Here is a 15,019-nt window from a genome sequence, read left to right as displayed (position 1 = left end):
TAGATGGAAGAAAGCTTGCAGAACAAGAAGTTACTCTTGGCTTCCTGGCGAACGGATCAGATGCAGTCAAGATGGGCACTTTGAGAAAGGTTAGTTTAGCATAGAAACCCTAACAGACTACGTTGCCCGACCTTCTGTAGGAGATATGTAGCGCCTATTAATTTTGATGATACAAGTATCAAATCGCAATTTCCGAGATATCTACCTTAAGTGATAGAGACACATTAACAATAGTTTTCTTTTTAAAGATAGTTACGAGGGCGGCAGCAAGATGGTATAGAGGTTCCATAGTTCAGGGTGCTAGAATATGCTTGATAATTAATGTTAGGAAGACTAAGTCGCTAACGCTAGGAATAAGTAAGGATGAAAAGATGACGATGGGTAATGAAAAGATCGATAAAGTGGACAGCTTCACTTATCCTGGTAGCATTATTAATAAAGAAGGTGAGAGCAGAGAAGATGTTAAAAGTAGGTTAACCAAGACTCAGTGTGTTTTTTCAGTTGAACAAAATTTGGAAGAATAGGAAGACAAGAATGTAAGCCAAGATTAGAATATTGGAAGCTACAGTGTCGAAAGAGGTCAAATATTGTTCTGAAGCATGTGCGCTCCAGAAAACGAAGGAAGATGTTTTCCAGCGAAATTGCCTAGGTATTGGGTTCCCGGCTGACTGACCGTATTTCAAACAGTAAGTTATAGGAAAAGCGTGGCTCAATCCCACCTTCTAGGGCTACAATGAGAGAAAGGTTGAGATGGCTAGGGCGGGCGTAGCTGTGTTGGCCTCAGGCGGCTAGGCTCTGCGGTGATCTGTTAGAAGTAGTAGCAATTGGGTTGTCGTCAAAGTCTTTGCGATGTGAAAACATGTCATATCTGATCCAGAAGCTAAATCACTCTTGATCCTACATTCATCAAGTAATCTCATGTATGTCGTTTCCATCGGTGTTTGTACGTACATTCAAACGATCGCTAGTACAAACCCCGTGGAAAACTGCCACTGTTATCCATGGCTTCATGTACTGGCGATTGTTTGAATGTTGAACCCATATCACTGGTAAAGTGTTTTTATTGTTAACATTTCCTAGAGTTTCCCGGTACAGAGAATAGGGCTCGAAGGTTTCTGAATATGACATATCAACCACCACTTGGCATGAAGCCACGGATAACAGTGGCAGTTTTCCACAGGGTTTGTACTGGCGATCGTTTGAATGTTCAAGCCAAATAACCGGTAAAGTGTTTTATTATTAACATTTTCTAGAGTTTCCTGGTATAGAGAATAGGGCTCGAAGGTTTCTAAATATGTAATGTCAACCACCACAGGGCCATGAAGCCATGGATAACAGTGGCAGTTTTCAAAGGGGTTTGTACTGGCGATCGTCTGAATTTGAACCCAAATCACCGGTAAAGTGCTTTATTCTTAACATTTTCTAGAGTTTCCCGATACAGAGAATAAGGCTCGAAGGTTTCTAAATATGTCATGTCAACCACCACCTGGCATGAAGCCATGGATAACAGTGGCAGTTTTCCACAGGGTTTGTACTGGCAATCGTTTGAATATTGAGCCCAAATCACCGGTAAAGTGTTTTATTATTAACAGTTTCGAGAGTTTCGCTATACAGAGAATAGGTCTCGAAGGTTTCTAAATATGTCATGTCAACCGTCACCTGGCATGAAGCCATGGATGACAGTGGCAGTTTTCTACGGGGTTTAATCTAGCTCATTAAATAAATTAATAGGTTAAGCCAATTTAGAAAAAACATTCTATGTCAAGACAGAGACTTCAAGTTTAGTGTGGAGGTAAGGCACGTTACTGTTATCAAAACTATGCAAGGAACTTTGGCCTGTATGTTCACAGAAAAACAAAAGAGGCTTAGCTTATTTGTGCCTGTAAAAAGTAGTGAGAAAGAGAGTTGAGGAGGGATTTTCAGTTGAGAGAGATAGTCTAGAATGAATTTGCGTATGACTGAAAACATTTAAAAACATTTCTGGGTAATATGATATAAAGACAAAGTTTTCATTTGGATTAATATAGAGCATTCGTGAGAAATGTAGAGGGAATTGAAGTTATGATAAAAAGAAGGATTTGCGAATGAATTAGAAGTGTTTTTGGTGATTTTTCGCAATTTTGATTCCACCATGGTAGGGTTGTCCTGTGACGGAAGGGCGCCCTGCAAAACGGCTAATCGGATGTTCCATAATACTAATTGGTTACAGAACAACCAAAATTATGGTCTTCAACTCTCAGAATTAACAATTAGTTAATATGGTATATATTTCAAATTTATTGGTTTTTATGGCACCTGGTATTTACAAAGTGACATATAGCAATAGAAATTTCTGGCGGTCTGTCGGTCCCGGTTTTGCTAGTTCGGGCACTTCCAGATAAGCTAGGACAATGAAAGTTGGCAAGATTAGGACAATGAAAGATTCGACCATCTGGGGGGGAAGGGGGCAGGGGAAGTGGAGGGACGGTTAATTCTGAAAAATCAGAAAAATGGCGTATTTTTAACTCGTATCTTAATGAAATTTGATATTCAGAAGGATTTCGTGCTTCAAAGCTCTTATTTTAAATCCCGACCAGATCCGATGACATTGGGGGAGTTGGAGGGGAAAACCGGAAATCTTGGAAAGCACTTAGAGTGGAGAGATCAGGATGAAACTTGGTGGGGAGAATAAGCACAAGTCCCGGGTAAGCGATTGAAATAACCGGACCATATCCGCTCTCTCCGGGGAGTTGGGGGGGGGGATTTCAGCGCTTTGGCGAGTTCGGTGCTTCTGAACGTGCTAGGACGATTACAATTGGTAGGCGTGTCAGAAACCTGCACGAATTGACTTAATGACAGTCGTTTCCTCGACCATCTGGGGGACTAGAGGGAGAGGAAAAATTGACAAAAATGAGGTATTTTTAACTTACGAATGGGCCATCGGATCTTAATGAAATTTGATATTTAGAACGACCTTGTGTCTCAGAGCTCGTATTTTGAATCCCGACTGTATCCGGTGATATTGAAGGGAGTTGAAGGAGGAAACGGGAAATCTTGGAAAACGCTTAGAGTGGAAAGACGGTGATGAAACTTGGTGAGAAGAATAAGCACAAATCCTACATATATGATTATCATAACCGGACTGAATTGATCTCTTTGAAGGAGTGGGGGGGGGTGTGAATTCGGAAAAATTAGAAAAATTGAGGTATTTTTAACTTACGATAAGGTCACCGGATCTTATTGAAATTTTATATTTAGAAGGAACTCATGTCTCAGAGCTCTTAATTTAAATCCCGACCAGATCTGGTGACATTGGGGGGGGGGGGGGTACCGTAAATCTTAGAAAACACTTCTAGTGGAGGGATCGGGATGAAACTTGGTGGGAAGAATAAGCACATGTCGTAGATACGTGATTGACGCAACCAGACTGGATCCGCTCTCTTGGGGGAGTTAGGGGGGTTCAGTACTTTGGCGAGTTCGGTGCTTTTGGACGTGCTAGGACGATGAAAATTGGTAGGCGTGTCAGGGACCTGCACAAATCGACCTGATAACAGTCGTTTTCCCCGATTCAACCATCTGGGGGGCTGAAGGGAGAGGAAAAATTAGAAAAAATGAGGTATTTTTAACTTACGAATGGTGATCGGATCTTTAATGAATTTTGATATTTAGAAGGACCTCATACCACAGAGCTCTTAATTTAAATCCGAACCGGCATTAAGCCTCTGATTTTCCTTTTAAGTCAATCGATTGATCTTTAGAATTTTGCGAGAGCTCATGCGATATGAGCTCTTGGCTTTTCCAACCTCGTCACAAGTGCCTTATGAGCTCTTGTTAAGTTTAGGCAGTGCATGAATATAATTGTTAGTTTTGGAATTTCATTATTTTGGCAGCACTGAGGGGAAAGAAGGTTGGACTAAAAAAAAGAAGAAAAAACAGAATGTTATCATTTTTTTATTAAAACATACTAAAGCTTTTACTTCCCTTATACTTTTTGTCATCGAAGCTTAAAATCCAATTTTCTTAGATGTAAAATAAAAAACAAAAACAAAAAAAAGCAGTAGATTCTTGTAGATTAAGCACTCAATGTGCCTTTACAAAGCTGCTCACTTCTACTAATGGGGTAGAAGACACAAAAAGAGAAAGGAGCTTTCATAGTACATACAATATAGCCCACTTTTAAACGCTTCATTAAGTAGTCCAGAATACTTCTAATAGAAAGGAATAATATGGTACTGATTCATTCGTATTAGTAAAAAAAAAAATTTCATTAAAACTAAAATTTTCATTCTTCGGAAACAAGTGTTTCCAGCTCACACATTAGTTCACCTCACTGTGGGTCATTAATTTGATATTCTAGTATTTCATTTTATTTTATTGAATATTAAAGAACTTTAATTCCTGAAAGCAAATTCTAATCCTGAAAGTGAATTCTGTCAATAAAGTCAACAGACATATAGAAATTTAAACTAAAACACAAAAATATATCTATCCATTTAACAAGTTTCAAAAACATGCAAACTAATTGTATGTAAACTCGTTAAAGCCCCCCTCCCCCAAATTTTATACGAGACACCTTAACATTTTTCAACTTAGGATTAGAAATAAAGCCTCGTTTGCAAATGAAACGTAGATAACATAGATAGATTTTTTTTTCTTTTTTCGAAGCTTCAATAATAATAAGTTTAATAATTTTTTTCAGTATTTTGTTCACTCTCATAGCTATTTGGGTCTTCTCTTTTTTTCTAATATTTGAGTAGTTAGAAAGGGGTTTTGTGAAAATGGTTAGATTACAAGTTAAAAAAATAAAAAATGAAAAACCTCGTCGTGAAACTTGAGTGCAATATTGTGTAATAGAATGTAAAGACCTTGTTAATTTTATTTGAATAAATTTAGGATATTAATCAGTAAATTAAGAGGAAGGGGATTTAACATAAACAGAGTAAAATTTTGAAGCAAAAAAAACTACTTTTCTTTTATTTTGGGGTCACCGTTGAAGAGATATTCTGCGATAGAGGGGGGCTCTAGTAAACTGCTAGACATTTGTCAGATATAGGTAGCTGATTGTAAAAAACCCTAGAATTAGATCTGTTTATTTTTGGCTGCTAAAATTTAAGGACTTTTTAGACATGGAAATGTTTTTAAATTTGTTTGTTTATAAGTTTAGGTGGTGCGATAAAGCAGTAACTGGTGACGGCAATTAAAGGAGCATGATTGAGAGGAGAGAAGGTGAAATTACTGAAATTTAAAAAAATAAAGAGGTAGATGCTCATTTTATAAAAATGAATAAGCTACGGCTGGTAATAAACTTAAACAGACGAACATATAAACATTACATTCATTAAAAAAATTTTGTAAACAAATCCTGACGGCTCATGGATTAGTCCCCAGAAAGCTCTTTGAGTGGGTTTTCTCCCTCTGCAGAAGTCTCGAAAATTTCCTTATGCTAATAGTATATACTTGTTATAAATCCTTCTTGTTTAATTTTGCTCACCATGGAAAACTGAGAGTCTTCTAGTACTTGGTCTACGCTTCAACAAAGCATCCATTAATTAATTATTGCCCATCATTTCATTAGCTTGAAGCAAAATGCGAAATTCAAGAGCAAAATGCCTGCTATAAAATTTCCAGCATTCAAAAGATTTTTTTTTGCAAGTTGCTGGTGTCAGTCCTATTATCAACAGAGCTAGCAGCGAAGCCTGTCGGATGAGAGGTATAAAAAAATCCCCCCTCCACAAAAAAATAACTCAAAATCAATTTGCCGTCCAACCGAACTTTTACTGAAAGATTCAGCTCAATCCCTCAGCCGAGGGACAAAACAGGATAGACTGGGATAGAATTACCAAAGCTATAACTTCATAATACTTATTTACGAAGAGGAAAGATTCTCCCTCCCCCTTCATCAAATGCAACTGTTACTGAAGAAGGAATATTATTTCAAGACTTTATTTTTACACACGGAAAAAAGCCCAATACCCAGCTCAAACCCGAAACCCTGAAATGGAAGTTGGATGCTTTACGTACCGAGCAAGTCGGCTCATATGTAAAAATAATACATATTTATTATTTAAATAATCCTATTAAGTTTATACTAAGTAATAGTACCTTTAGATGTAAAAATATACGTATTTCCTTACAGACAAACAGGGCTGAAAAATTGATTCAAATTAGATTTCCACTGTCTTACAAAAATAATTCCCTATTGTTCTTCCTGTTTTTGATGTTTCTGATCAAAAAGGCAGCGTGGTCTTCGTCGCTATTTATTTTTCCTTACAGGCCCTTACCAAATATATTGTTAGATATCATAATTAGGTTAAGGTCGAATGAAGCACTTTCATGATAAATCTTAAAACACGGACTGAGTCAAATTAGCCCTTGAGTGGCTGATGGTTTCACAATACTTGACTGAAAATACAAGACACTATAAAACAAAATAAAATTACCATATCGTTTCAAAGCCTCTGCCCCTTCAGATGTCCTTGCAATAAGACACAATGCGTAGAAAGCAGTGCCACGAACAGATAGTGTACGACAAGAGCTAGAAATCCGACAGATCTTCAATAAAACATCTCCATGACTTTGAACAAGTCTTAAACCCTCACTTGAAGCACCGCCAATATGACCAACTGTCCAAAGGGCTGACTTAAGATGCATAGTCGATTGGTCAGAACAGCAGTCACATTTGTCAATAGCCTGAAACGCAACGAATGGGATGTTATGAAAGGTACGACAATTTCAAAATATTGTAGGCTACAAGTTGAAAAAAAATAAATAAAAGATATACATGAAAAATTTGAGATCTTCCAACTATTAATGAAAAATCAAGAGAGTAAAAAAAAGAAAAAATTAAGTGGCTTGTAAGCCTCTAAAAACTTCTGAAGACATAAAATCGTTATGTAAGTAGATTTGAAAAAAAAACGTGTGTTTATTTTTATGCTTTTCATTTTTGCTTGCTCTTTGTGATTACGAAATAATTCTGCCCATCCGTTACCTGTCATTTGAGTTCTGAGCTCCAAGAATCTTGAAATCAATTGCTGCCAGATAGGAAACAATACCTACTAATCAAAAAGTTTATATACATATATATATATATATATATATATATATATATATATATATATATATATATATATATATATATATATATATATATATATATATATATATATATATATATATATATATATATATATATATATATATATATATATCATAATATTAATATATTTAGTGAGATACCTTGGTTTCCAGCTTGATCAAAATCTGAGTTGGAAAGCACATAGTGATCAAGTGGCAGCTAAGGTATCTAGAGGGCTTGGCCTGATTCAGCTTCTGAGAAATCAGTTACTTCGTTCTGCCCTTTTAACTCTTTATCATTCTATTGTCATGCATTCTATTTCTTAGGGTTGAGTGGTATGGACAAGTGGATTTTATACAAATTTTAAACGTGTCAAGATTTTACAAAATAAAGTTGTCAGTTATTAGGAAATTATGTCCATGGTGAAAATGATACAGTTAATTGTTATAGAAAACCCATGATCCTTAATGTTAGCCAACTTCATGGTTATCAACTTGCTATTTTTGTATTTCATACTATTTATGGTTTGCCCCCTGAAATTTTTCGTCAAATATTTACAAGGAATGCTTCATATCAAACAGTTCGTGGTAACGAACTGTAGTAAGGAGCGACCCGGCTCAATAGTAACCAAAACTCTAAAAAATGGAATTTTGATACCAAAAGTTACGAGCCTGAGAAAATTTGCGTTATTTTAGAAAATAGGGGGAAACGCCCCCTAAAAGTCATAGAATCTTAAGAATCTTAAAATCACACCATCAGATTCAGCGTATCAGAGAACCCTATTGTAGAAGTTTCGAGCTCCTATCTACAAAAATGTGGAATTTTGCATTTTTTGCCAGAAGGCAGATCATGGATGCGTGTTTATTTGTTTTTTTTTTTTTTTTTTTTTTTCCAGGGGTGATCGTATCGACCCAGTTGTCCTAGAATGTTGCAAGAGGGCTTATTCTAACGGAAATGAAAAGTTCTAGTGCCCTTTTTAAGTGACCAAAAAAAATGGAGGGCACCTAGGCCCCCTCCCACGCTAATTATTTTCCCAAAGTCAACGGATCAAAATTCTGAGATAGCCATTTTATTCAGCGTAGTCGAAAAACCTTATAACTATGTCTTTGGGGACGACTTACTCCCCCACAGTCCCCGTGGGAGGGGCAACAAGTTACAAACTTTGACCTGTGCTTACATATAGTAATGGTTATTGGGAAGTATACAGGCGTTTTCAGGAGGATTTTTTTGGTTTGGGGGAGGGGTTGAGAAGAGGGGGATATGCTGGGGGAACTTTCCTTCGAGAATTTGTAATGGGAGAAGAAAATTTCCATGCAGGGAGAGCAGGATTTACTAGCATTATTTAAAAAAAACAATTAAAAAATAAAAGTGAAAAAGCTTTTTCAGCTGGAAGTAAGGAACAGCAATAAAACTTAAAACAAACAGAAATTATTACCCATATGAGGGGCTCACCTCCTTCTAATACCTCGCTCTTTACGCTAAAGTATTTTCGGTAATTTCAACTACTTATTCTACGGCTTTTGTGATTCAGGGGGTCATTCTTAATGAATTGGGATAAAATTTAAGCTTTAGTTTAAAGAGCGAGGTACTGACGATGGGGCGAATCCCCTCATATATGTAATAAAAACATGAAAATACAAAAGTTCTTTACGTAAGCTAATTTATAAGTTACGTAAATCTTTTACCAATAAAAAGATTTGTAAAAAATTAAAAGTTCTAGTTGCCTTTTTAATTAACCAAAAAATCGGGGGGCAACTAGGCTTCGTCCCCCGCTCTTTTTTTCTCAAAATCATTCGATCAAAATTATGAGAAAGCCATTGAGCCAAAAAAAAAAAAAAAAAAATGCAAATTTCGTTTTGATTATTCCTCTGCGGAGAGCCAAAATCAAAAAATGCATTGATTCAAAAACGTTCAGAAATTAAATAAAAAAAAACAAGTTTTTCAACTGAAAGTAAGGAGTGACATCAAAACTTAAAACGCACAGAAATTACTTCGTATATGAAAGAGGCTGCTTCCTCATCAACGCCCTGCTCTTTACGCTAAAGTTTTTTACTGTTTTAGAAAGAAGAATTGAGAGAAAGAGTCAAACTTTAGCGTAAAGAGCGGGGCGTTGATGAGGAAGCAGCCTCTTTCATATACGAAGTAATTTCTGTGCGTTTTAAGTTTTGATGTCACTCCTTACTTTCAGTTGAAAAAACTTGTTTTTTTTATTTAATCACAGTTATGAGACTAGAAATATGGATGATTTGGTATATGAGTGTCGCAGCTCTCAGAGGACAAGTTTTAGTCCCAGGTTTTCTGGACCAGTAGAATGAAATTCTTTATCAACGAGTATAAGGTTATCAGAAAATGTTAGCCAGTTTAAGAGTAGACTGAAGAACCACCTTCTGAGAAGAGATTAAGTACATAACTTAAATGGGATGGCTTATTGTCTTGTTTTTTAAGTAGGAATTTTTTCTTCTCTCTGTCTCTCTCTCTCTCTTCTTTATTTTACTTTTGTTTTCTTTTCCCTCTTTTTGTCTCATTTTTTTGTTAATGTTGTCGAATTTGTTGTTCATTGAATGTTTATCGGCCACTACTAACAAGTCTTGGACTTTCTAAAATGGCTGATGTGGTTCTTTCGTATATTGATAATATGTATAATAAAAGTCTCACTCTCTCTCTCCCTCCCTCTCCCTCTCTCTCTATCTATCTCTCTTTCTTTCTTTCTTTCTTTCTCTCTCTCTCTCTCTCTCTCTCTCTCTCTCTCTCTCTCTCTCTCTCTCTCTCTCTCTCTCTCTCTCTCTCTCTCTCTCTCTCTCTCTCCAGCTCTGATTCAAGACTGTTGATATTCTCCTGTTCTCAAGGGCATTTTATACAAAAAAACGTGTAATTCAAGTTTTTTTGCGTACACTCTCTTAAGTAGTACGAGCTGGAATATGCGAATGTGGTGCCCACTGAATCCATAGGAGATCTGCTTGCTAGGGAAGGTTCATCTAGTTTTTAGGGTCTCAGGGGTATATGTGAATTATGTGCTCCTTGGAATATGCAAATGAAGTGTACTGCTTGTATCCGTATTAGATCTAGGTGCTAAGGAAGGTTCATGGCCGGATCGGATTGCTAGGGCCTCATGGGTATATGTAAATTATGTATCTCCTGAAGTATAGACAATATGTGCCGATTGGAATAGGTAAATGAGGTGTGTCGCTGTTATTCATAGAAGATCTTTAGAACTTCAGGCGTATCACCCATTCCTGGAATGGCCATTCTACTTGTATATGCCACTTTGCAGTCTAAAAGTGTAATTTAGTCACACACTTCAAGTTTAATTGGTTACAAAAAAATTAAACGATGATTCCTTTTCTGAGGCATCTGGACGATTACATGGCCAATGAAAATATTCTCCTAGCAGTCTTACTGATAAATTTTAGGAGAGGTTTTATACGAAACCAAGAAGTGCTTATATAAACCACAGGATAAGAATTTACAAAAGATGAAATTAGTAAAGGATAAATAAATTTCGCACCTTGGGAAAGAAAGTGACTCTTTGAATAATATATCTAACCAATATTACGTATTATAGTAGCATTTAATTAATATTAAATTACTATGTCCTTCAGGATGGGGAGGGAGGTTGGGTCGTGGTGTCACCGATTACTTGTTTGGAACGAGGGTCGGTAATGTCACTGTAATCTTATCCAGAGTCAACCTATTTCAAAATAGGTAGCTAGTGAATTCAGTCATTCACTAGCTATTGAAGAGTGAACTCCTACAATCGGATTACTTTTTCAAGTTAAAAGGATTATGTTTTGGACTTTTTTATTGCGTAATTTGATGCAAGCATAGACTTTTACGTCCGGATTATAGTATTTATTATGGCGGTCACTCAAGCAAGCTTTGATGAAGGAATGAAACGGTTTCAGTCGTCACTGGATAAAATATTAGCAGACCAGAAAAGTTTTTCTGTCTCAATAGTTGACCTTCAAGAGGAAGTTAGGCAAATATCAGCGGGAAATGCTAATCTACGAGATGAAGCAAAAAAAGCTTCGAAATGATCTAGAACAAGAAAAATTGCGGAATAACGATTTGGAGAGTAGGCTTTTGGACATCGAAGTGAGAGAAAGGAGATTGTTCACGGTTTGCCTGCTGAAAAGCATAATCAATCAGTGACCAGCAACGTAATGTCTCTTCTTTCTGACAAATTGCAAGTTAACGAGGACATTTCTCTTACCAAGTGTTATCACCTTACGAGAAATAGCAGTTCAAACATTACTAGTAGGAAAACTAGAGTTCGAGCAGCCCGTGTTTTTATATCGCTAGACACGGATCGTAGCATTCAGTCGATTCTCAGTGAGGTGAATAAGTTGAAGGGTAGTGGAATTCGCATTTGCAGTGATCTCCAACCAAAGCTAAATCTCCTACGGAATGAGCTGTTGTCTAAGGGAAAGGACATGCATGATTCGAGTTCGGTTCAACATACGCGCATTAAAAAAAGGGAGCAAATTATGACTCAAATGTAAAAAGTCTCCGTCTTCACAGTGGGTTAAGATTGACTAGTTAGGGTGATTAATAACATTGGATTTCGGAAATTCTGAGACGTAGGTGTTATTTAACTATAAATAATATTGAAAAGTTCGTCCGGGTAGGTATGAGGTATCGTGATGTTTTCTTAAATAATTATTTTAATGTCTTTTCAGTCTAAATTTTGCTCTATTTTTTTTTTCACTTGTTTTGTGTATGTCACCATGGCCCAATTGTGCTTTTCAAACAGCTCGTGGTAACGAACTGTAGTAAGGAGCGACCCCGCTTACTAGTAACCAAAACTAAAAAATAAAATGGAATTTTTATACCAATAGCTACATCAAAAGAATCGCATTTTAATGCTGATTTTAAATATATAAGTTTCATCAAGTTTAATCTTACCCATCAAAAGTTACGAGCCACAGAAAATTTGCATTATTTTAGAAAATAGGGGGAAACAACCCCAAAAAGTCGTAGAATCTTAACGAAAATCACACCATCAGATTCAGCGCATCAGAGAACCATGTTGTAAAAGTTTCAAGCTCCTATCTACAAAAATGTAGAATTTTGTTATTTTGGCCAGAAGGCAGATCACGGATGCGTGTTTATTTGTTTTTTTTTTTTCTTTTTCCCAGGGATGATTATATCGACCCAGTGGTCCTAGAATCTTGCGAGAGGGCTGATTCTAATGGAAATGAAAAGTTCTAGTGCCGGAAAATGAAAAGTTTAGGTAACCGGAAAATTGGAGGGCATCTAGGCGCCCTCCCACGCCAATTATTTTCCCAAAGTCACCGGATCAAAATTCTGAGATAGCCATTTTACTCACAGTAGTCAAAAAACCTTATAACTATGTCTTTGGGGACGACTTACTCCCCCACAGTCCCCGTGGGAGGGGCTAAAAGTTACAAACTTTGACCAGTTCTTACATATTGTATTGGTTATTTGGAAGTGTACAGACGTTTTCAGGGGGATTTTTAGGTTGAAGGGGGGAGGGTTGAGAAGAGGGGGATATGTTGGGAATTTTCCTTTGAGGAATTTGTCATGGGGGAAGAAAATTTTCATGAAGGGAGCGCAGGATTTTCTAACATTATTTAATGAAAAATAAATATAAAGAAGTTTTTTCAACTGAAAGTAAGGAGAAGCATTAAAACTTAAAACGAACAGAAATTATTACGCATATGATGGGCTCACCTCCTCCTAATACCCCACTCTTTACGCTAAAGTATTTTTTGTAATTTCAACTATTTATTCTATGGCTGTTGTGATTCAGGGGTCATTCTTAAGAAATTGGGACAAAATTCAAGCTTTAGTCTAAAGAGCGAGGTACTGACGAGGGGGTGAACCCCCTCATATACGTAATGAAAACATGAGAATACAGAAGTTCGTTACGTAAGCTTATTTATAGGTTACGTATATCTTTTACTAATAAACATTCCTAAAAAATTAAAAGTTCTAGTTGCCTTTTTAAGTAACCAAAAAATCGGAGGGCAACTAGGCCTCCTCCCCCGCTCCTTTTTTCTCAAAATCACTCGATAAAAACTACGAGAAAGCCAATCAGCCAAAAAAATAAATATGCCAATTTCGTTTTAATTATTCATTAAATTGTATGTTAAATTGCCAGTTTTGAGCCAAAATCAAAACATGCATTGATTCAAAAACGTTCAGAAATTAAATAAAAAAAAACAAGTTTTTTTAACGGGAAGTTAAGGAGCGACATTAAAATTTAAAACGAACAGAAATTACTTCGTATATAAAAGGGCTGCTTCCTCATCAACACCCCGCTCTTTACGCTAAAGTTTTTTACTGTTTTAAAAAGTAGAATTAAGAGAAAGAGTCAAACTTTAGCGTAAAGAGCGGGGTGTTGATGAGGAAGCAGCCCTTTTATATACGAAGTAATTTCTGTTCGTTTTAAGTTTTAATGTCGCACAGAAGTTCGTTACGTATGCTAATTTGTAAGTTACGTATATCTTTTACTAATAAACATACGTAAAAAATTAAAAGTTCTATTTTCCTTTTTAAGTAACCAAAAAATCGGAGGGCAATTAGGCCTCCTCCGCCGCTCCTTTTTTTGTCAAAATCATTCGATCAAAACTATAAGAAAGCCATTTAGCAAAAAAAAAAAAAAATGCAAATTTCGGTTTAATTATTCATCCGCGGAGAGCCAAAATCAAAATATGCATTGATTCAAAAACGTTCAGAAATTAAATTAAAAAAAAACAATTTTTTTTACGAAAAGTAGGAGTGGCATTAAAACTTAAAACGCTCTTTACACTAAAGTTTTTTACTGTTTTAAAAAGTAGAGTAGAGAGAAATAATCAAATTACAGCGTAAAGAGCGGGGCGTTGATGAAGAAGCAGCCCTATTCATATACGAAGTAATTTCTGTTCGTTTTAACTTTTAATGCCGCTCCTTACTTTCCGTTGAAAAAACTTGTTTTTTTTTAAATTTAATTTCAAGTGAATAAATCTATCTATCTAGCTATCTAATGACATTTCGTTTCGCGACATTATTTTTATTGCTTTACAATATGTAATGTTTCTCTGTTCACACGATCCTATTTTTTTCTTATGCGATTTTTTGTCCCTCTGTAGCTTATTATGAGTTTATTTTATGTCTTTTTTTCTTTTTTTGTGTGTGTGCTTCTATTTATATGAAGTAATTGAGTGCGATAATTTTTCAGTATCCGCAATTCATCTTACAATGAATATACTCCATTTCTTTCTCTTGTTTCTTTTTATTTTCAAGCAGCTTCTTTTTCTTTCATTATTTTCGAGTTTCCACTGGTTCAGTTGTTTTGCTACTATTAGACTCAGACGTTGTGCATTTTGCGAAAGTTTCTGCTGGTTCGGATCATAATTCTGACTTTGTACATTGGACTATAATTGTATTGTGGATAGACTGAGATACCTTGGATCTAACCCTTTTGACTTTTCCATATTCCAGAGCCATGATAAAATAGCAGGAAATGAGGTAAATGATGGTGGGCTAATTAATTTTCCAAATTGTAAATACAAATTACCATCCGAAGCTTCTGATCTTCCCAGTACCGGTGTTGTGAGAACAGGATGTTTAAATTATCGGGGGTTTTTTAGTTCACAGGATGATCTTGTCGATGTAGTTCATCAACTATCTTGTCATGTCGTTGGATTCTGTGAGACGTTTCTTATAGACTTGACTCCTCAGATTGTTTTTCCTGGATATCAATTTATTTTTAAAAACCGATTGACTAAGTGCCAAGGTGGTTTAGCAGTATTAGTTAAAGAAGGTATCTCTTTTCGACGCCTTGCAAATATGGAAGGTTCTCACGAGGAAATGCTTTTTGAAGTAATGGTGACAGAAATTAGCCTTGGAAAAAAAAAAAAAAATTTTTATTTTGCGTAGTACATCGACCGCCTTCTTCTCCAGAAAAGTATTTCCTCTCTAAACGCCATGAATTTTTGCATCAATCTTATTTTCAAAGCAAAG

General features: G+C 36.0%; 1 protein-coding gene across 5 annotated transcripts in view; it reads right to left on the bottom strand.

Annotated features, from left to right (window-relative positions):
• Positions 1-15,019, bottom strand: part of LOC136032922 (rapamycin-insensitive companion of mTOR-like) — a 167,492-nt gene that overhangs the window by 52,776 nt on the left and 99,697 nt on the right. For all 5 annotated transcript variants that reach the window (XM_065713389.1, XM_065713386.1, XM_065713387.1 and 2 more), the window contains exon 16: positions 6,420-6,669. In XM_065713389.1, coding sequence (XP_065569461.1) covers positions 6,420-6,669 — 250 coding nt within the window. The remainder of the gene's footprint in view (positions 1-6,419; positions 6,670-15,019) is intronic.

This window comes from Artemia franciscana, chromosome 11, assembly GCF_032884065.1.
Source record: "Artemia franciscana chromosome 11, ASM3288406v1, whole genome shotgun sequence".
Classification (NCBI taxonomy): domain Eukaryota; kingdom Metazoa; phylum Arthropoda; class Branchiopoda; order Anostraca; family Artemiidae; genus Artemia; species Artemia franciscana.
Note: the sequence above shows the minus strand (reverse complement) of the source record. Positions and strands in the feature narration are given on the sequence as shown.